The sequence below is a fragment of the Columba livia genome, chromosome Z (assembly GCF_036013475.1).
Source record: "Columba livia isolate bColLiv1 breed racing homer chromosome Z, bColLiv1.pat.W.v2, whole genome shotgun sequence".
Lineage (NCBI taxonomy): Eukaryota > Metazoa > Chordata > Aves > Columbiformes > Columbidae > Columba > Columba livia.
Genome location: NC_088642.1, coordinates 82,704,363 through 82,727,083, shown reverse-complemented (window position 1 = coordinate 82,727,083; position 22,721 = coordinate 82,704,363). Strand labels below are relative to the sequence as shown.

The following is a 22,721-nucleotide window of genomic DNA, read 5'->3' as shown; positions in this document are numbered from 1 at the left end:
CATGTCTGCACCGAGCAGGAGTCATGGTGACGGTGCGCTGCTCGCTGCACACGCAGCAGTGGTGGCATATGGTGACTTCCATCCGTGTGCGTGGCGTCTAAGAACAAGCAGCAAGGTGTGAACTTGGCAGAAACTCCAGTTGATGGGGAAAAGGTGTTTCAAAAAAAGGGGTGGGCCAGCATGGTGGGCCTGTCAGCCTTGTTGGAGAGGCCAGTTCTGAAGTCCCAGCCAGGTGAGGTTACCTACAGCACCACACCATGTCCCTCTCCATCTTGTAGGCCTTGATAAGCTCAGTCCTAAGCTTACACAGTCAAGTCAGTGTTGGAACACCATGTGGTTTGCGCAACTTGGTTACCCTTCACAAGTATTTCCTAAGTTCTCCCTTTTAACACCAATACAGGAGTTAAAAATCCAGGGAGATATTTTTTATTTTATTTTATTTCTTTTTGGTGAATTGTTGGCATGTTTCAAGCAACAAGACTCATGGGTTGTGGGGTGATAAGTTGGGTTTTTTTTGCTAAATCCTTTTATTTTTGTTTAAATTCTCACTTCAATTTTAATTCTTGAAGAACAGCTTCGACAACATATATCGCACTCATTATAAGAAGCAAAGGGTTATATCAAAAATTATTAGTATAGAATCACAGGAAACCTGGTTTGGAACCAGAAAAAAATACAAAACAGATATAGATACATAGACACAGGACAATTTTTTTATAATTATTTGGAAAATGTTATTTTCCCCTAATTCTCGTTTCTTTTTTTTTTTTCCTTTATGCGCATACGATGTTGTAAGTTTTACAAAAAATGAAAATAAAGACTAATATTTTACAAAATGAGTAACAATGCTCGTGGTAAGTGTTTGCGCGTGGAATCTTTTTGTTTGCTTGCTTGCTTGTTGTTGTTTTTTTTTTCTTTTTCATTCTACACAAGGTTCAGTTCAGTTTCAACGCGTTTTGTTTTGTTTGTTACTGTACAGCATATATCAACAACAGTCCACAATAAATCCTGGAAGATCCAGTATCCCCTTCAGGTGTGATTAATATCCCCTCAATACTCATTTTTTTGTATGTTTTTTTATTTTTAATATTTTTTTTGCCTTTTTTTTTGTCTCTTTTATTATTATTATTATTTTTCCTCCTCTCCGAAAAAAAAAAAAAAAAAGAAAACAAAAAAAATAAGCGAAACACCACAACCTCCACGGACGCGAGGTCCGTCCTTCTCCCCACCACGGCCACACCTCTGCTCCTACTCGGCCCTTTCTTTTGTTCAGTGTCCGCCTCCCGGGCCCCCCCCGCACCCCTACTGCCCCTCGGTGCGAGCGCTCCCGCCTCCGCTGCTCCGCCGCCTCTCCGCCGGGGGTGCGGGACGGGCTCTAGGAGCACTGGATGGACATGTAAGGCCAGTTGAAGCTGCTCCCCGACAGTAGCATGTCCCTGATGAGGGTTTCGATGGGGGTTTTACCTACCAAGCGGACGAAGAAGAGCTGCTCGATGACGGAGGAGGAGACGGTGCGCAATGAGGGCAGCCGCAGCAGCAGCTTCCCGAAGCGGCTGGGCTGGTTGGGATACTGGCTCCGCACATACTCCTCCAGCGCGCACTGAGACTTCTCCTGCAGACTCTCGATGTGCGCAGCATCCGACAGGCCGCAGGCATCTGCCCGCCGCGCACCGCGCCCGCGGAGGCAGCCGCGGAACGGCGGCGGCGGGGGGGGGAAGGAAAGAGAGGAGGAGGAGGAGGAGGAAGGGAGGGGGGGAGATGGTTAGTGGCGGACAAGTGCACGGGGAAGCGCCGCTGGGATGGGGGGGCACCTCCAAAGGCGCACCCCCCACCCCTTCTCCTGCCCCCATCATTCCATCCCGCATCGCCGCCGAATAAATAACGCGACCTTCCCGCTACTCGCCGACCCCGTGGGTATTTCCACGGGGGATGCGGTGGGGTGCCCACACCCAGCCCAGCGCCCCTATTCCCACCCCCGCGCCTCGTCCCCGGACACTCCGACCCTGCAAGGGCGGTCCCGGCTCCAGGGAGCAGTCGGGGCCAGCCCCCGTCAAATAACACCGAAGGAGGGTGAAAAGGGGAGTATTGAGGAAAATAATAATAAAAGATAAAAAATCAGAGGCGCGCACACGCAGAGGGAGGCAGGGGGAGTTTGTTGATGGCTGCACATCAGAGGGAGACAGCGACTGGGACTGCAGTGGCTGGCAGGGCGACGGCCGGGGGTTACAGGGGGAAAAGGGGGTGCCCTCTGTTCCTGCCCCACCGCCAGCGATGGCAGATCGGCCGCGTCTTTGCGGGGCTGTGCGATAAATCCGGCGGAAAGCGTCTGGGTTAGTCCGGGTTTGCGCTGAGCCGGCGCCTGCAGCTCTCAGACACAAAGCTGCGGCGGGTGAGCTTTGCCTAAATGTGGCCTCCCTATAGGTCCCTATGGCACGTATACGACTGGAAACATTCCCCTGGGCACCTTGCAGAGTGATGCGACCTGGGCAAATGCCTACTAATCCGAGAGCAGAAACCCTTCGCATCCGTGCACTTGTACCTATGTACGTTATTCTGCGTGTGCGTGAGTGTGTAGATACGGGCAGAGAGGTATAGATGCATCTGTGCGCTCACACACATGCTCACATCCTATCTCTGTTAACACATAACTCCAAACAGGGCATAATTCTGCACCGGCTGCTTGTTGAGGGACTTGTGCAGGAAACTGCGGTGGTGGAAAAGTGGTGGTTGTGCCCGGGTGGTTGAAATCATCCACATTGTTTCGGAGATTAATAATAAATATTTAAAATAAAACATCAGGATCAGAGGGAGGCAGTCAGCTGGCAGTGCGGTTTAACACAGATCAAAGCCAGACTTTGCTAATATATAGATCCGAATATAAATTAATGCATGTTAATGGCCCCCAAAAGGACATTACAAAATTGTGAATGTAGAATTATGACCCTGGAAAGACACCACAAATTATTCAAAGCCAAAGCAAAAAAAAAAAAAAAAGAAAAAAAAAATCAAATCTGTCGCAACCACATTTTTGAAGTTTTAGTCTTCACACATGAAGAACTGGCTTTACAAAGATTTCTGAACACCTTCATCTACAATACTATGGCCTCGAGCAAAAATACAAATAAAACAAGCCATAATTCAGGAACTTCTGAGAAGGAGAACCTTTGACCTGAGCTTCGGACTTGGCATCCCTCAGATATACAATTATCTGAGCCAGGCTGCTCTGCTAATCCATACTGTACCTTTAATGCAATGATATTTTGCAACATCTAAAGCACCAGGTTGCAACATATATATCTATCAAAAGCTCGGGCCTGTTCTTGTTTGCAATATATATCAAAAAACCAGGCCTGTTCATATGTTGATTGCCACAAATCACACTCCATATTTACATATATCTTGCTATTTTACATGCATTATCTGCCCATTATGCATTAGGATCCTATTCAACTTCCAAACAATGCAATATGAAAGGGTCTTACTGACACCCTAGCAGGGCTTTTTTCTTTATGCCCCATATGTCATACCCTTAAGGTTAGTAAAATATTTATCAGATATTTATGATAAGTGCACCTATAACTGCAGGTCACTGGACAATGTGGACAGCGAAGTTGTTCGCTAGAAGGGCAACAGCCTGGGGAGGGGGGCGGTTGGAAAAATACGCCTTGGGTTTTGCCTTAGACGTTCAAATACTCAGGATTTTCTCATGCCGATAAAATCTATTGAGTTTTAATTATTTTAAATGGCCTGGCATATGCCTTTACTCGGGTTTTATTCTGCTTCCTTAAAGGTGGCAGTGGGATGGCTTAACTCTTCCCTCAGAACAGGATTAAAAATAATAATAATTAAGGGATGCACAGCTCGATTAGATTATGGAGCCCAGAGAGGTGCAATCCATTGGAGAAATAAAGCAATCCATGTTTACTGGATGTGAATTATTATTCCATCTCAGAAAGTGGGCTAATGTGAAAATCCTGTGTGTGTCTCACTTTTTTATATGGCAGTGTGTCAATAAGGGAAAGCTCTATATTTCTTCCTGCAGTCTATGGAAAAGAAATTATGTAAATAAATAACCATTACTGTTCAGCACACTCCAGCCTTCCTCTTTGTAGTGGCGGGAATGTATTTCATATTACACGTTCAGAAGAGTTTAGTGTTCAGAAAATATAGATGTAATCAGCTGGCATCTAACTAGAAATCAAAGTTCTTATTGCGCTGCAAATAGATTTATTGGATTTATGTTGTCTGGCTCGGTCCCTACCTGGAAACATTTATTTATGATGAGGAAGAGGTAGGTGTGGGAATTAATAACTCTAAAGTTTGTGGACCAAACAAAAAAAAAGGGGAAAAAAAAAAAGAAAAAAAAAAGAATAAAAGAAAAACAGAAAAAAAAAAGGAGGCAAGAAAGGAGCAGATTTTGGGTCATGACCCAGTCGTTGGATGGTGTCCAGAATTTTACGGATTAAATACATGCTATCCGGAGCCCGAATGTAAAAACCACAACAGGAGAAACCCATGCCAGCTTTAAGCACTTAGGCCTTAGCAAAGGACTTAGGACAATATGCCTAAAAATGTCTTTTCCATCAGTCAAAGTTTGTTTAAAAGTTGGATGACTTTGAGAAAGGCTTCCCATGAATTCCCCTCTGGCTAAGCAATCAAAACAAGTTTAGTGAAAAGTGGAAATGTGCGGATGGGGGTAAGGGGTAGATTACTCCTGACAGCTGTATTTCCATTTTCTGAGATGCTCCGTGCGATCCTGCTCCGAAATAATATTATTGTTCCCTTCCTCAGCCCCATTCAGGCTCCGCACCATTGTGGGATGGAGTTTCTCCCCTCGCAAACAATTAGTTATTACCTTTTTTCCTAATGTATGTAAATGAAAGTCTCCCTTAAAGCCACTAACTGCATTTCTAGCCAAGGTCAATTGTTTGGTGAAGGTGAAGGGGGGAGATGGGATGGGTAAGAAACGAAAGTGAGAAAGAATTAGAATACCCCCCAAATAAGTCCCCAATCGCCTTCCTGGGGCCTTTGATGTGTGGAAGGGCCAAGGCACAGGCCAGCCCCCCTCTTCTTGGGAAGAATCTCTCAAAGTTGGGTCTGGCAAAAAAAATTAATGATAATCACAATAATATAAAAAAAAGAGAAGGGTTCTTCCCCACTCCTGTCCCTGTTGTATCGATGAGCACCCTGAAATGAATGGGAAAGGAAAGTCTGTGAGTCTGCAGGCAAGCTGCGGAGTTAAATCAGCCTGATAAATGCCGGCAGGTCTCTTTGTCACTTTTGAAAAACATGTTTCCATCAAGAAGACTTATTAAGATAAAACACATTAAAATGTCGAGCTGGCTATTCAGTAAATCTTCCATTTGCTTTAAGATCTGCTCTTTATCCTGTACAAAGAAATATTCCCTCCAACACTGCGAGACTGCATTTGCACTGGAAGTAAAAGGGGGCAGTCACAGTACATGTCTCCGACCACCCTGCATACAAATTAGATACTCCTGTCTAAATAAATTATCTGATGTTCAAATCGATATTTATACTACATTTGCTACATTACAATATTGTGCAAATTTAGGAGTCATTTTAATACAATGTAAATACTATTTTTCATGCATGAAAGGCAACAAATATTGATGGATTATAAACTGCTTACTGTTAAACAAGGCCTTTGAACGATTTGCCATCTTTGTTCAGGAATGCTTTTAATTTTGCCTCGGCCTAGTTTTAAGCCAGATTTATCGGAGCTGTTTAGGCATTGCTAACCGGGACGACTGGTTTGGAAAAGGCGGGGAGAAACCGGGACAAGAGAGGAGCAAAGGGGACAGGGGAGAGGGGGGCGGGAAAAAATAAAAGAAGGAAGAAGGAAAAACAAACAAGCAGAAAAAGTGGCAATTAGCCCCATCGTGGCGATAATTAGAATAATAATTAAAAAATGACACTGCCAGGCCTCTTATCTCGCCTTGTTTCCATTTCCTATATTTCCTCCACATCGTTCGCCTTTGATGTTTATAAATTTCTCCCTCGCAGGTTACAATAATAGAAGATGTATTATATTCTTATAGGCTACGACCAGAGCACTTCAAAGGCGACGCTAATGCACTTTCCCGCTAGTTAATTCGAACCATCTATCACAGGGAAAAATTGTTAACATGCATGTTTCCACCGCCTACACTTCATTTTTTTATCTTTCTTTTTTTTTTTTTTTTTAGCATTTTTGGGGGGGGAGGGGGGTGCAATGCCAACATGGTGGGGCTGAGGAGGAGGTTGATCCCTGGGCCGGGGTTTATCCCCTCGGGCGCTTTGCTACCTCGGCCTTACGTCTTTTTTCTTAAAAAAAATACATATATATATAATTTTTCCGCCTTTTTTTTCCCCCCACCACGACGGTCCCCCCCCCCCGCCCTCCCTCCTCACCTGAGGTGAAGAGCACGATGGCTTTCAGGCAGCTGTACTCGGCCGAATCGACGTGCAGCGCCTTCAGCTTCTCCACCTGCTCCTGGAAGATGCGGATGTGGTCCATGAAGGCGACGACGCGATCGGCCGACATGGGGGAGGCGTGGAGGCCGGCGGCGGCCAGGAGCGGGGCCACATGGAGGGGCATGGAGCACTGGGCGGCGTTGAGGACGAAAAGCTCGCTCCAGGTGAGCCGCAGCAAGGCCACCTGGTCGGTGATCTGCAGGTCGGGGAAGAAGGGGATGTTGCGGGCCCACTCGACGGCGCTGAAGAGCAGGCGGGCGGCCAGCTCGCAGATGTTCTCGATGCCCATGATGTTGTTGGGTTGCATGCACTGGCTGCCGTAGCGGGAGGTGGGGTAGGGCTCGGCCCGCAGCAGCAGGGAGATGTATCCCGAGAGATAGCAATGCCCGTTCAGGGGGTCTCCGTTGGTCAGGGCGTACTGGCCGGGGTTGGGTTGGGTGGGCGGCATCCTTCCTCGCTGAACCGCTGACAACAAGAAGGAGAGAAGGGAGAGGAAATGTGCATCCAGGAGGATAGCAGGCATCGCCCCGGCGGCGCTGCCAGCCAGCCGGAGACAATGCCGGGCTTCTTTTACACACACCAACCTCCCCCCTCCACGCCTCGCCCCCGGCACACGCACAGGCACGGACAGACAGAGGCATGCGGAGCCGGGCAGCTGCAACCGACCTGCATCGCCCCCCCCGCCCGGACACGGCCCCGGCCCCGACCCCTTGCTCGGGCAGCCCCAACCCAGCGGCAGCCAAGCGCTCAGCACCACCCCCCCGCCCCCCTCCCGCCCCCAATGCAGACAAGCTTCACAAAATAAACACAGATTAAAAAGAAAGAAAAAAAAAAGCAAAAAAAAAAAAGCCAAGGCAAACAAGACAAATCCGTACCCCCCCCCCTTCTCTTCCCTCCCGGCCCCCTCCCCTCTCGCAACAAAAGACAGCCCCGCACGTTAAAAAATAAAAAAAAAAAAAAAAAGAAAAAAAAAGAAAAAAAAATCAAAGAAATCCTCCGGGTGGTGAGAAAGTGGGGTTAAAAATCACAGCCAGCTGTTAAAAATATAGCCAAGCTCTGTTGTGGATCCCAGCCGATTGCCCTGGTAGCACTGAGATTTACAAGCGAACTGCTGTGTCTCTTTTTGAAATAAAATGAATTTTTTTTTAAAATAAAATTCATAAAGGTAATAAATGCGTCCGTATTCTTCAAAAATACCGCGTCGTTACCCTTCGAGCTGGAACAGGTCGCAGCCCCCCAGCTCCCCACTGCTAACTTTATTACACAGAACCAGCTTTCCATAGAGGACCCCCCCACCTCCCCCGCCCAGCAAAGTTCTCCCTGCTAAAAGGAAGAGAAAGATTAAATATTATCAAGGGAAGGGGAGAAATAAAACAAAAAAAGGTCCGAACTTACAATAGCCAAACATTCGTGGAAAAAAAAGGGGACGGTGTAATTAATATCTTTGGTGCGCTGTTGCCACTGCAAAAGCCTGCAGTCAGCGTTGCACAGTGAATGCACAAGCTTGCAACTGCAAAAACACTGGATTCATTAACCATCTCCACACAGAGCGTAAGCATGCCTCGAGTCCCGAAAGCTGACCAAAGTTGGTTTTTTTTTTTAGTGTGTGTGTGCGTGTTTTACTCCATCAGTGCCAGCGTTTGCAGCCGCATGCCATGTAAACAAAGGTAACTTCAGGGGGGAGATACGACTACTCAGGCTCGTTCCCTGCACACACAGACACGCACACACACACACACGCACACACACAGGTCACTCATCTTTCCGGCGTGCCACATTTTCCCAACTTTCTCTTTTCTTCCCCAAAGAGCCCTCCCGGGCCGGACCTCTCTCCTGCTGCCCTCCAGCCCACCTCTCCCTCTCAATCTGCTTGTAAACTTGGCAGTTATTTTTCAATTAACCGAGAGCACAATTCTAACTTCTTTTTTCCTCCCCCCCCCTCGCCTCCCCACCGCCCCCCCCGACGCCTCCTAACAGCCCCTGAAGCTATCAATGAAGTCGTCATATTTGCGAGCTCTTTCAGATCTGGAGCAGCTTCAATTCCTTTTTCTCGTGGCATATAAAATATAATTTAAAAACCAATTAAGGCAGTGGTAATCCCCACTCCGCAAAACCGACTGTTTCGCTGATGTGACTCTAAGACATCTTTAACGACAGTCACAGGGTAAACTTTAACTGCAAACCGAGATAACACATTTCGAGGAGAAAGGAGGGCAGGAAATCTTCCTACGCGAGAATGAGCCTGAACGCAAGGAAAACCACAGTGACTCTTGGAAAGGAGGAGGGAAAAAAGGAAAATAAATAGCAGAGCAGTTGGAAATGGTGAAGAGCCCGCTGCCAGATGCAGGCTGCGGATTCTGCTAAAATGAGAAGGACCGGTAAATAGGTTATAAATCGCGATTTGTATGCAGGCTTTAAGGAGAGGGTGGAGTTTGATGAAGAAATAAAATGAGCAGCGTGCTAAAAAAAAAAAAAAAAAAAAAGAAATGACAGAAGTGAAGCAGAAACCCGGTTCAGTCACAAACTTTCCTTTGAACGCATGGAGTGAAAACAAGGCCAAATCTCGCACAGAAACACACTCCGGGGCACAGTGAAGCACAGGGAAGCGGAGATACAGTAGCACATTTCCCCCTCTTTTTTAATTTCTTTTCCCCTTTCCTCTTTTTAACCCCCTTTCCTCTTTTCTTCCCTACTTACACGTCTTTCATCTCTCTTTCGTGAAAAATGAGGCTGGGAAATGGATCTACCGAGAAGTGTAGCGGGTTTAAAAAGAAATGATGGGGCGGAAGGAGGGGTGGGGGGGAAGGAAGCTGAATGGAAGCACATCTCGTACGGGAGAGAGATGTATCTCCCCCCACCCCCCGGTCTCATGCCAACAATAGACAAAACCACATCCAAACACACACACGCACACGCACACACACACGCGCGGGAGCGGAGACAGCGGCTAAACGATAAATATTTAGCGAGCGATCGTAATAATAATAATACTAATAATACTAATAAATTCTCGGCACAATGAGCGGGGAAGGGGCGAGCGCGGCAGTGCCGGGGAAGGGGGTGGGGAGGAGCGGGAGGAGGGCAGGAGGCACAAACCGAAAAGCAAAAAAGAAAACACCACCAACCACCATCAACAATAACAAGAAAACCTGGCGCAAAGCTGCCAGATGGAGTGCAGGCAGAGGGTGAGATTGACATGTGCATGGAAATACAGAGAGACCTAGATCGCCACGGAGAGCCGTAAATTTTGTATATATGTATATATATATATATATGCACGCGTGTGCGCGCGTGTACATATATGTATATGCATATAGGTGCGCGTGTGTGCGCGTATGCACAGGCAGACACACACATAGAGGGAGAGCCCTGGCACACGCACGCCTGCACAGCCGCGGGGAAGAGGGAGCGATAGCATAGTAGGGAAGAAATATTCACCTTCCCGCCTCATGCCCACTTTGAGGCACTTCTTGAGGCGGCAGTACTGGCACTGGTTGCGGTGGTGCTGGTCGATGGGACAGTTCCTGTTGGCGCGGCATGTGTAAGTTAAGTTCCTGCGGACGCTCCTCTTGAAGAAACTTTTGCAGCCCTCGCAGGTGAACTGGCCGTAGTGCTTGCCGCTGGACTTGTCCCCGCACACCACGCACTCGATGTGCTGCTGGCTCTGACCCGAGCCTTGCTGGCCCGTTCCCTTGTCCCCGGCCGTGCCCGGCGTGGAAGGGGGTCCCGGCTGGCTGGGGGTCTGCGGGGTGTGCGGAGCGGCCGAGCCTCCCTGCTGCTGGGGCGGCTGCTCCCGGGCCGGCTGCGCCGCGGCGGGGTTGGGGCCGCTCGGGGTGCCCCCGGCCACGTCTTCCTGCGGATCTCGCCAGCTGCTAACTACCATTGCCATATCTCGGGCCCAAAAAAGTGCTGGGGAGCGGCGCGTCTCGCTGCGGGCTGCCGGGGAGAGAGGCGGGGGGCGGGGGGGAGGCGGCCGGCCGGGCGCCGGGGGCGAGCGGGGAGCGAGGGGACCCTGCCTGCCGCCTGCCTCCGCCTCGGCTGCCGCCGCCGCCGCCGCTGCCCTGCTGCCGCCGCTGCTGCCGGCTGGAGCCGCTCCTGCCGTTTTCTTTATTTTATTTATTTTTCGCCGCGAGCCCCCCTCCTCTCGCTCGCGCTCTCGCTATTTTTTTTTTTTTTTAGGGAGGGGGAGGGGGCAACGGAGGATTTTCTCCCTCTCTCTCTCTCTCTCTCTTTTTTTTTTTCCCTTTCCCTTTCCTCTTCCTCCCTTTCCCTTTCCTTCCCTTCCCTTTCCTGCACTACCCCCCCTTCTTTAAAAGACCCCCGCCTGGCCGCTTCCCCCCTCTACTCCCGCTCTCCTCGCCGCCTCTCCTCGCCCTCCCCCCCCCCCCCCGCCGCCACTTCAAGTTGCAAAATCAGAAACGGCAAACAAGGCTGTCGGGAGAGGCATTCAGGAGAGTCACACGCCGGACACGCACACGCAGGCACACGGCTCCCCACTCGCGCACACACGCACACACACGCACGGGCACAGGCACACGCGGTCCGGGCGCTACGAGCGCGGAGGATGTGCAGGCATAGAGGAAACCGCCGCGCCGCCGAGGAGGAGGAGGAGGAGGAGAGGGAGGAGGAGGAGGAGGAGGAGGAGGAGGAGGAGGGGAAGGAAGAGGAGGAGGAGGTCGCCGCTCGCCGCTCGCCGCCGCCGGGGCCCGGCCGCCGCCGCTCCCGCGGAGGCTGCTCCCGCTGCCGCTGCAGCCGCCGGTGCCGGTGCGGGGCTCTCGGGAAGGCGGGAGGTGCAGAGAGGAGCCGTCCGCCGGCGATCAGGGCATGGAGGTGTCCGGGGGCCAGGTCCAGGGCAGGGCGCCGTCAGCCATTCAGGGCGGTGGAGCCGGGGAGCGCGGCGGAGGCGGGCGGGGAGCTGAGGCAGTTTGATCTCCTGTCGCGGCGGCGGAGGAGGAGGAGGAGGAGGAGGTTGCCGGTCGCTGCTCTTTCTCTCCCGAGCTGCTCTCTCTCGCTCTCTGTCTCTCTCGCTTGCTCGCGCTCTCTCTCTCCTTTTTTTTTTTTTTTAAAAAAAAAGAGAAAAAAATTCGAAAAAAAAAAATCGGATGTGACTAAATTCGCAGAGGAGACGAATTCACGGCGAAGTGTAAAAATAGAGAACGGGAATAATAATGACACGCGCAGGAAAAAGAGAGATCCAAAGTAGGTCGGGTAAATAAATCCTCTTCTTTTCCTCTTTCTTGCCCCTTCCTTCTTCTTCTCTCGTGAGAGTGCACGATGCCGGTTGCGAGGAAAAAAAATAATAATAAAAAAAATCGGTGGAAATCGCCCCCCAAAACGTTCTTTTTTTTTTTTTTTTTGTTTGTTTGCCTAAAAAAAGTATTTCGGGTAAAAACTCATCAGCCAGAAGCGAAGCCCTCCCCCAAAATAAAAAAATAGGCAGGAATGGTCAAAATAATAACGGTATTAAGATGTGAATGCGTTCGCTCTCTCTCTCCGGGTTTTTTTTTTTCCCCGTCTCTCTCTCTGCTTTTTCCCCTTTTTCCTTTCTTTCCGAGATTTTTTTTCTTTTTTTTTTTTTTTTTTTAGTTTCACCTCTCTCCTCTTCTCCTGCAGGAATGAAGCGAAAGACACAAGGAGGAAGGGTGGAAAAAAGAAGAAAAGGAAGGAGAAGAGGGAGATGAAGGGGGGGGGAAGCACACAACTAATAGAATATGCAAGAAAGGGGAGGGGGGGGGGGAGAGAGAGAGAGAGAGAGAGAGAGATCGAGAGACCCAAAAAATGAATGCGTTTAAACGGGAAGCCTAGCAGAGCAATGTTTCCGAAAGGGGGATCTGCGCGAATGTCTGTATATAGTGAACTTTGACACTACTATTGAAACTGACACGTTTCTATGGAGATCGCTGCCTTATATGGAGCTCGTGTCAAGGAGCCAAGAGAAGGGCTGCTGGCAACTGATAATCAAAGGCGACTGACTGGTCAGAGCCCTGAATTGGGGGGAGAGAAAATGGGAGGCTAAGGTTAGCCAAGCCTCCTTCACTCTATTGGTTGCCCCCCCAGCGCTTCACACCCCCACCTTCTTTTTAATTTTTTTTTTTATTTTTTTTTTTTAATTCTCCGCTACCTACCGACTGGGATGGGGAAGGGAGGGGAGGAAGAGGGGTGTGGGGGGAGCGAGCGAGAGAGGGAGGGTAGAAGGAGGGAGGGAGAGGGGATTCTTCTGACAAGCACAATTTACATTGAGATCGCCCTGCGCTGCTATTTACTTTGAGACCTGATTAGTATGGGTCGTCTACGGTCTCTCTCTCTCCCCCTCTCTCACACACCCCAGCACACACATCGACAGAGGAGGATGCATTGCGATAGGCGGAAAGGGGGAATTAAAAGGGAACGATGTGGGCTCCCCGTGAAAAGTTGGTGGGTTTTTTTTTCTCTTTATTTCCACCCCCCCCTCTACGTCTGAAATCAGGATTTCTCTCTCCTTTCCCAATTGCAAAAGCCACGCCAGGGGTTTTAATGATGGAGAAGAAAACGCGCTCGGTACTCGGACTCTTGCACACGCACACACGTCCGCGCACACACCGACATCCCCACACATTCCCATTCCACTTTGGGCCATTTTTTGTCGCCCACCCCTCACCTAGTATGCCACCCCCCACCTCTTCCCACCGCCCCGCTGGACTCAGCGCTTCCCGCGTGGGAAATCACCACCCCCCCTCCCCTTTAATTCTTTTTTTTGGGGGGCTGGGGGGTGTGGGAACGTCCAGAACAGCCCCAACCGTCCTGCGCGCAATGCCGCACCCCACCCCGTCCCCCCCCATCACCCGCAGATCCCCTTTCCAAAAGTGAGTTGATCAGCGCGGGAGGTGGGAAGGGAGGGATGCGCAGGGGGGGCGGTCACCTCGTTCCGCTCCTCTCCTCTCCGCCCCGCTCCGCCCCGCTCCGCTCCACTCCGCGGCCCCGGCGGCGCGGAGCGGGAATCGCTGGCGCCGGCTGCCATCTAGTGGCACCTATCGGCCGGCCCCGGGGAGCCCGGGGGGGGCCACCAGGCCTGTCTGCGGCCTTGCACACCCCCTTCTCTGTTTTGTTTTGTTTTGTTTTTTCCTTTCTTTATTTTTAGTAGAAAACTGCACTAGAGAGAAGAATCCCCTTTTAATTTGTGTCTCTTCTTTCTCACAAGCCTGCATTCCCACAGACTTCCCTCTTCTGCCCAGAGGTCTGAAATTTGCTTTGGGTCGAAAGACTGTGTGTGACAAAGAAGAAACAAACTTAGGAAAAAAAAACAAAAAACCAACAAAACCAAACAACCCAAATTCCCCAAACCAAACCCTACTCTCCTCTTATCTCCCACAAAAGTTTATAATCAGATTGGAAGTCGGGGAAAAATCCTGCAGGGGGAAAGGGGATGAAATGTATGTCAGAATGTTTTTTGTAAAGGGAGGTTGCTTTCACTTAAAGAAAGAAAGAAAGAAAGAGGAAAAAAAGGCCTCAACTTTGATGTATCGTGATCACTTTTTTCCCTTTTTTCTTTTTTTTTTTTTTTTTTTTCCTTCTTCCCCCCCCCCCAACTCCCTTTCTCTGTCAGCTCTGAAATCTGAGGCTGGGAGCCGGCTGGAGAGGAGAATCCTTCATCATTTCTGAGATTAGAATAAACGCTTGATTTTGTCTCGAAATAATGAAGAGATTTTCAATGAGTCCCTTGGCCAAGCCGTCTCTATTGTATATTGCATTGATAAAAAGGATGTTATTGACTATGCAACAGTAGGCTCCTTTCCTCTCTCCCCTCTTTCCAAATAAACTCTCGGTCCTGTCTCTTGGTCAGTGAAAAGGTGAAACGAATAAGATTAAACCGGACAAAAAAAGCAAGCTCGGTATGTATATCATCTAGATTTTACTCCCCAGACTGTGAAGAGACAGGGAGTAAAAGAGGCAGAGCAAGGCACGGAGAGAGAGGGGGAGAGAGAGAGAGAGAGACAGAGACACAGACACAGACAGAGGCAGAAAAGCCTGAGAGAAGGTGGACGGACCCAGCAGCCCGCAGCTCCTCCTGGCCCCGGCTCCCGGACACCCCGGGACACCCCAGGCAAGTCACCGCTGCTCTCCTCGGGCTTTCGGGGAGGCGGGAGGGGAGCGGGGCCGCGGCACTTGGCGGGGAGACCTTCCCCAGCCTCCCACCCCCCACCTCGGGCTGCCCCCACCCCCGGCGTCCCGTTATTTGGGCATCCCGTTATTTGGGCGGGGGAAAGGTGCCTAGACCTTATTTTGTCCCGAGACTTTCTTCACATCCCCCCACGCCCCCCCCCCCGCCCTCTCCTCTCCCCCTATGTGTGGGCATTGCACCCCACTTCACCCGCCGATCACACAACGCGTGTCTCAGGGCTGACCCACGCGGGTTTCCGCGGGCACCGACCCCACGGCGATGCCGAGCGCAACTTCTGTCCCCAAACAGCAGCAGGGCGCCGGGGTAGCGAAGTGCGAGCATCCTGACGCTCTTCTCTTTCACCTGCTCTGTTTGTTATTTGATCACCTAATGAAAAGATCGATGGCAGCCTGTTTATCTGGGTGATAATGTCAACAGATTAAAGGGGCAGCGGTCAGATGCTTCCCAGCCAGGCTGGGCGCAACCGCAATCAGGAGGAAGCCTAAACCCGCTCAGATTGCCCTGGGCTGGGGACGGGGGTGTGTGCGGCGGGGAGGTATTTTCTCCCCTCGCCTGTCCGTAAGCCCTTGGTGGTATTCATTTGCTGCATGCTGAGGGAAAGAGATTATAAAATGGGGGTTAAAAAAAAAAGCTGATACATGAAGGGCTGGTGAAGTTTGCGGGAATCCCGGGGAAAATCCCGTCTGCGGCGTCCTGTGGTTGTCCAGGAGCCTGGGGAGGGAGCCGGGACCGAGGGCATCCATCAATAAAAGTAGCCTCATGCCTCAGCTGACCAGGTTAAAGCACAGTTCAATCGACGGGAGACATTTCCTCTCCCCGACAAATTACAGGGACACTTAAAAATGGTCACAACTCACATTTAATTGGGAAATGAGCTTTGATTGCTTTTTAACCTCTGCGGATCTGAAATGGGTAGAGGAGACGGCGCTGGGGACATGCTCAGACTTAATTTTCCCTTTGTCGCCCCAGACGCCGCTTTCCCCAGGCCCGGCTCAGGCTGGGATCTGAAGGTGACAGGGTTTTGAGAGAATTTAGTGGCTTTTTTTGCTTTTGCTTTCCCCCCCGCCCCCGCCTTCTCTTTTGCTTTCTCTGTCTCTCTTTCTCCCCGGTGTAACTCAATCCGGGACGACTCTGGCTGCTCTCTCCTCTGCAGCCTTCTTTTCCCCTTCTGTAAAGGAAAAGTTCCTCTGGAGATTAGTGGCTACAACATCTACACGTTATTTCTGTAGGGGAGGAAGGCGAGGGCGAGTAGAGTATAATATAAAACCCAGCTGAAGGTATTATTATTATTATTGTTATTTTGTAAGTGGCACGGCTGCATGTGAGCTGGGAGCTGAGATCGGTAGCCTGCATTTTCCAAAACGAAAGTTATGTGCCTGCTTCATCTGCCAAGCTCCACGAAACAACACATGTATACATAAATACACTCAGGCACGCACGGATGTACATATATACATGTATATACATATACATATATATATATATACATAGGCATACATGCACGGAGGTACCGGGGTAGACAGAGGACAATAAATGTGCAGGCTGCTGTCACAGGGAGCGACAGCAGCTCTGGTGTGCAAAAATGTCCCTCTCGCTCCAAATTTTTAGCATTTTGAGCCCTCCCCTGCTCTGACCAGCGGACACCTTGAAGCTGGGATACTGTAAAACCAGAGGGTCACTTTGGGGCCCCTTTCTCTGCCCCCCAAACCTCCCACTGCTGCTCCTCTCGGTCGGAGCCGTCGGGAGAGCACCTTCCCCAGGCCGGCCCTGTTGTAAACCGGGGGGTGACCGGTCGCAGCGGGTTCCCCCACAGCCGCCACTGTGTGTCCCGACCCCGCTTCCCCCCTCGGGTCCCCCGCAGCCGGGCTGAGGACGGTGGTACCGGGCCAGGCCTCGACAACCGGTGATGTGCAGCCAGGCCTCATTTCCTATCAGAGGTGCCGAGGCCTTTTTCTCCTTTTGCCCCCCCCCCCTTTATTTTTTTTCCCCTTTCTTTTTCCCCTTTTCCCTTTTTCCCTTTTTCCCTCCCCGCTCCTCAGCCAGACCTGGAGGACAACCAAGTTCTTTGAGGAGCGCAATGCAATGTGTGCAGGCAGGAGGAGGTGCTTTACGAAGGGAAGCGGTGTATCGTGTCGCCCCCCGCCCTGGAAAGGGAGCCTCCGGTGGGTTGCAGCACCCTGGGCAGCCGGGGGGGGCCGGTCTGGCTCCTCCGGGTGCTGTTTTGGGCTGCTCGCTCGCTGCCGCACGCAGCACCTGCCCGCAGCCGTCTTGCGGGACGTGCAGCCCCGGGGATGCTTCGTGCCGACCCCCGCCGTTTTCTAAAGGAGGCCCGATGCCGGGTGGATGGATACACCCCCCTCCTCCTTCCCCGGCCTCCGGGGAGGGCACCTTCCCACTCCAGGTATCCCTGACACTATTGCCCAAGCCCATCGCCCAGGCCGTTTCACGGCATCTCACTGAAGTCGAATGGCATTGGGAAAGAGGGGCCTCCGCCTTCCCCCGCCTCAGCGCCCTCCTGTCCCCGTACCCCTGGTCACTCCACCACGCGTATCCTGCCCCATTTATTTATTTTTTTCCAAAAAATCACTCGTGGCTCCGGACTTCTTCCTCCTCCTCACCCCTCACACCGAAACACGCTCCTGGGGCCGCCGGCTACATCCCCACGTTGTCCGGAGCGTTCGCATATCCCAGCGGGTTCCACGACCCCCGGGAAGGGTCCACTCCTAGTCCCCCCCCCAGCACACTACGTTCTTCGCCCTCCCTGTGTGCTTAACCCAGAGAGGCGATCGCGCACGCCGCCTGCTTCCCTGGAATTATTCTAGACGGGATTGGCAAAAAAGCGGCGTGACAACGGCCCCCCCTTGGTCCGCCCCCCCCCGCACCCCCTCGGGAAGGCAATCTGCTGTCCCCGCAGCCTCCCCGGCAGCGAGGCCGCGCCGAGCGGCGGGTTTGTCATTTGTTAGCGCTCGAAAGTACCGGGCTGCGGTGCCAACCCGAAAGCAGGACGCTGAATCACAAGTTTTCACTCGCCATGCGTTCGAACTGATAAGCCTGAGCATCCGAAAAGCTGCTTTTTTTTTAATAAAAAAAAAAAAGAAAAAAAAAAGAAAAAAAAAAGAAAAAAATAAATCTGTGCCTGGAAGTAAAAAATACAAAATAAAACTTTAAAAAAACCACAAAAACCAAACAACCAAACAAACCCTAAACCACGTCTGCGTGGGAAGGGGGGAGAAAGCAACCAAACCCAAGGCCACTTGTCTAACAGCACAAGGCATGGCAATTCCCAGGTAGAGCTCCAGGGAAAAAGAAATTTATGATCTCTTGATGCAAATCAAACCTTCCTATATAAGGCAAATCTGGGAATAATTTTCAACACACTGGTGGATCCAGGACCAAATATTTACTTTCGGCACAAATAAAGTTGCGGTGATCTGAGCGCCGAAGCCAAGAGAAACAAAAGTGTACAAAAACCATTAACACGAGGCTTTGCGTTGAGACACCCCTGACTGTATTTTAAACCCCCGCCTTCTGTTAGGGATGAATTTGGTGTTATTTATCATTCCGAATTGGACTGGGGCTTTTGATGAAGAGCTGACGTTTGGAAACGAGTTTGAAAGTTGAGATTGTCCTGACAACGCAATCGACGGCAGTATATAATCATTTCCTTAATAGTTACCTGTCAGAGATCCCATTTCTTTTACTGCGGGGATTAGTCCGTCAGGAGGAGATTCGAGCTGGACTTTCTGCAGACCAGACATCGGCTCCAAGACGTTTAAGTATTTAATGTCACTTTCTTTCCCAGCACCCGAGATAAAAAGGTGCAAAAGTATTTTGCTGGGGAAAATGCAGCAGTGCGGCTGGTAACAACAGTAGCGCTGTAATCATATTTACCTCATCAGAAGTTGATCTGAGTAATAAACCTTAGAGTTTTCACTTAAACTGTCAAAAGTAAGATATGTTTATTACAGCGTATTCTGTCTGCGTGGGGAGGACGGGGATGCGCTTTAAATAAAGTTTAAACGAAACAGAATAAACACAGCAAACCGCTTCAGCCCAACACAGGAGCTGTAAATGACTGCTATGTATTTTACCACGCCAAGGCTTTATTATTATTATTATTATCATTTTTTTTTTAATTCACACGTTTCTAGGGGTGAAGCCCTGGCATATCCAACGGTGTCGTTAATAAGGTATACAAAATTGCCTGATCCTACCAAAAGGGGCTAGAGTTATATGTTTTATTGTTAACCCCTTGCACTGAATCTTCTGAAGCTGAAAGGGAAAAGGAAAGGGCTTTTGTCCGAGTTGATCCTTGGCTATTCTGGGGCTCAGGTTGGTGTGAAAGGGACGAGGAGGTCACTTGAAATCTCCTTTTATCTACTCCTATTTTCTCTCTGGATCAGCAACTTTGAATAGACACCATCTAATCGCTCGTAATGGAAAAAGAAGAAAAAAGAAAAGGATGTGTGTGTGTGCTCTGGGAGCAACGAAAATGTTTTTGCGCTGGGGCTGCGCGGCCGGAGGGGTGGGTGCCCGTGGGTGCGCGCACACAGGGACACGCGTGGGCAGCCTCTGCCATGCGCGCACCCTGCGCGCCAGCGCAGACACAGGCGCGCACCCCGAGGGGAAGGGTACCCCTTGTACCCCTTGCCTAAATCCGGCGGGGTGGCCTGGGGGAGCGGGGGGCAGCCAGGGCCACAGAGTTCCCCCCGAGCCCCCATCTCAGCGCCCGGCCGGTGAGGACCCTTCCCGGGGGGCGATGGTAGGAGGCGCAGCGCGGAGAGGCGGCCCGACATTATTTTCCCTCAGACGCAGGGATTTTGGTAATTTTCACATATTGAGGGTGACAGGACTGGGAGAGGCAGCCCCGGCCATCGACACAGGGTTAGTTTTGGAGGAGGCTGATACTCATCGGTGGGCAACTGGCTCTGCTTTGCTGGTTGCCCGAGCCCGGCCCGTGTGCAGGCGGCGAAGGGGGTGCCTGCGATTTTCTGGAGGTCATCTTGCCAAGGTTTTTTTTTTTTTTTCCCTAGGCTTAACCAAAAAAAAAGGTAAAAGAGAAGCTGACAAAACTGGGGGTCACTGGCAAATAGAAAAAGCTTTGTTCTAGAGGCTCAAGCCAGGGCACTATCTCTTCCCTCCTAGCCGCTCAGAAATTGGCGTTTCTTTCTCAGTCTGGGATGCTTTCGCTCTAAATTCCTTCAAGTGACTACTTTGTTGCTAAGGCTACAAGTTCCCATCCCAACACACAAATCTTTTCTACTCCAGGACCAGCTCAAGCCCTGGGCACAAGTCTTGACTTAAGAGACCTATTTCAAACTCCTTGGAGTGCCTCCCTGCTAAATACCTGCTAAAGTCTGCAGTTCAAACGAAGGACTAAACAGTACTTCCCCGTCCCCCTCCTCTCTTCTCTCCTGTGGTACGTTTTGCTGGGACTTCTGGTGAATAGATGGCGAGAAGAAACCCAGTCCAATAAAGATTAAATTAAGTAGAAGAAATCCAGCCGGTGTATATTTTGAAGCTCCGGTGGGGCGTCAAACCGATGTTTAACACATTTCTTCCACTCACTGTGCACAAGTCCTCAGCCCCCGCTATCTTGTTTAATTTTTCCACCCTCCAGGAGGAGGGAGTTTCAAGGGGGGGATAGGGGAGGATGGACGACAAAAAAGGGGTCACCCGACCCACAGACCTTTCCCCATCCTCCGGTGCCATGGGAAGGGGCAGGGGGTATCATGTCCCCAGTGGGACACACGGGCTCCTCCAGCCAAGGAACACCTGCTATTTGTGGTGCTGCGGGGTCATCCAGGCTGTCCCTAAATGCAGAGCGCGGGTCGAAGGGGAATTAAGGTCTTTTTTTTTTTCTTTTTTCCCTCCCCTTTTTTTTTTTGTCAGGATCAACCTTCTTACTCTCTACCGCCCTTTCCCTCCCGCTTGGCTGCACTGGCCGGAAAAAATGGGTTTTATCACCCCGGCTCAGCAGAGTGGACACATGTTTGTGAACCGCTGAGCCCTCCAGCACGGTCAAGATGGGAGCGTGGCTCTCCTGGATGCAAAAGAGAGAGAAATAAAACAGCCAACCCACCAACCAAACAACAAACCAAACCCCAAAACAGCCCCAGAGAGGCTCATCGCCTGGAAAAGTTAAGCGTGACTTGGTAAACGTTTGTAAATGCAAATGGAAATGAATAAATAAACCTCAAACCAGGTAGTTTGGGTGTAATAGTTTAGCAGGACTAATTGCAGACAATGGAGCTGAAATGACTTTTCCAATTAGCTGCTGGTTGGAGTTTAGTTGGAGGAACCGTCAGCTCCAGCGATGGGTAATTGCTTTATTGCTCACAAAACTATCATCTATTTAGAACATATGTGCTAATTACTCTGGATGGGCGTCGGAAAAGAGACCATAAATCTATTAGCACTTTAAAAAGTCTAGGGTACTTGTAAGCGACCAAAATCCCTTCTTTGGCGTGTTAAGGGCGAGATTCGCTCCTAGATGATAGTCTCTCCAGAAAATAAAATAAACAGTTTCAGCTACATATATGCTAGGGTGTATTTGCGAGAGGAGGGGAGGAATAGTGGTCATCTCCAAGCAAGGAAAGCCTCTTTCTATAGACCAGACTGGTGCAATAAATCACTGTCTTAAAACAGATTTTCCTCTTCAGCCTTGCACTATTTTTTTTTTTCCAAAAGATTAGTTTAGAAATCTTTTAATTGGATTACTCTGGAAAATTAATCTCCTTTAGGCTCCTAAGTTTGTGTACCAAATATTTGGAATTAATTCAGTGCCACAAAAAGCATCCTGGATGCCTTTTGTTGGAACTAGCTAAGAAAAGGGACAGGTAGGGAAGGTGGCATTTTACCGAACACATTCATGTCCCCTCGCAGCTCTCTATGCATATTCATTGCTGTATATGTCGCATTGTGCCGCATAAAATGGCTATTATAAAGGAGATAAATAGAATTGTTTGCTGGACTGTGGTACGGATCAGGGCTCCAGCGCAGCGTGAGGAGTTTTGGGGGGGAAATAGAAGAAAAAAAGCAAAAAAAAAAAAAAGAAAAGTTTTGGCAGCTCATGGAGGAGTCCCCTAGGTACATAATCCTTGGGCCCAAGCTGCGACCCCCGCCCCCGGCCCCTCCGCTGCTGCCGCCTCCCACCGCGGGTGCGCACCCGCTCCGCGCCCCTCGTCGCTCCGCCCGCCTGCGCGCAATTCGTCGGCACGGCTCCCCCCGTCCGTGACTGACCATGCCCCGCTCCAGGGGGGCTGCCAGAGGGGACCTCCCCATCCCGGGCAGACCAGAGGGTCCTTTAGTTTTCAGCCCAATTTAGCTGTTAGCGGCAGCCCCTTGAGGTGTGGTTAATTGGTGGGGGATAAAGGCGTAATGACTTGTCAGGGAGACGGTGGTGACTCTTTAATGTACTCTCTTCTTCCCCCCGCCCCCTTTTATAAGCGGAGACATGCAATCTCTCTGCTAAAAGAGCAATAAAGCCGGCTTCATTTATTTATTTTTACTTGTTTATTTTTCCCCGAAGGAAACGAACCTGTGGCTTGTTCCCCGTGATTTATACGCAGGATGTGAGACCGCTCGGAGTCCTGACGGCCGCGGGGGGGGCAGAAGGGCAGGGACTGGAGCGAGGGGGGAGAAGAGATGGGAAGGGAGGAAGCTAGAGCAGTCAGGGACCCCGTGGGTGAGTGTGAGTGCCTGGATGTGCTTGGGTGTGCACTGCTGCTCAGGCTGGGCAGGTTGAGCAGGGCACGACCCGGGCTGGAGCAGGATGTTGAGGATGAGGATGGGGATGGTTTTTAACCTCTTCGGCACTGGCCGAGCTCAGCGCAGAGGGCAAATAGCTCTCTCCCAGATTCAAATCCAAGCCGCCCTTCCAGAGCTCCGTGCTCAACGCACCCCCTTATTAGCCTGCGCCACTTCCGAGTCAGCATTAAATTTTTAGCGTCAGCCGTTGCTGAACTGTGAACCGGCGAGCGGGCTTATCTGCATTTAATAAAACATGTGATACGGGACGAGCGCGGAGTTACACGGAGGGAAAACTTACAGGGAGAGGTGCGTATGCGGAGATGGATGTAAATAT

At 50.6% G+C, this 22,721-nt stretch overlaps 1 protein-coding gene and 1 long non-coding RNA gene across 8 annotated transcripts in view; one reads left to right on the top strand and one right to left on the bottom strand.

The window, feature by feature from the left end:
• Positions 1–488: 488 nt before the first annotated feature.
• On the bottom strand, positions 489–12,577 carry NR2F1 (nuclear receptor subfamily 2 group F member 1). 4 transcript variants are annotated; one of them, XM_065046973.1, is made up of 4 exons: positions 9,916–10,072; positions 7,873–7,987; positions 6,415–6,942; positions 489–1,656 (listed from the first exon to the last, which is right to left on the bottom strand). In XM_065046973.1, exons 2-4 carry the CDS (start codon positions 7,883–7,885, stop codon positions 1,376–1,378), a joined length of 822 nt encoding a protein of 273 aa, XP_064903045.1. In that variant the 5' UTR covers positions 7,886–7,987; positions 9,916–10,072; the 3' UTR covers positions 489–1,375. The 4 variants fall into 4 exon arrangements, with proteins under 4 accessions (XP_064903045.1, XP_064903046.1, XP_064903044.1 ...); XM_065046974.1 differs by having other exon boundaries at positions 7,873–7,938; positions 9,916–10,044; XM_065046972.1 differs by lacking the exon at positions 7,873–7,987 and having other exon boundaries at positions 9,916–12,577.
• An 82-nt stretch (positions 12,578–12,659) lies between these two features.
• LOC110360564 (uncharacterized) overlaps positions 12,660–22,721 on the top strand; it is a 69,363-nt gene continuing 59,301 nt past the window's right edge. For all 4 annotated transcript variants that reach the window (XR_010469186.1, XR_010469184.1, XR_010469185.1 and 1 more), the window contains exon 1: positions 12,660–14,557. This is a non-coding gene — a long non-coding RNA (uncharacterized LOC110360564). The remainder of the gene's footprint in view (positions 14,558–22,721) is intronic.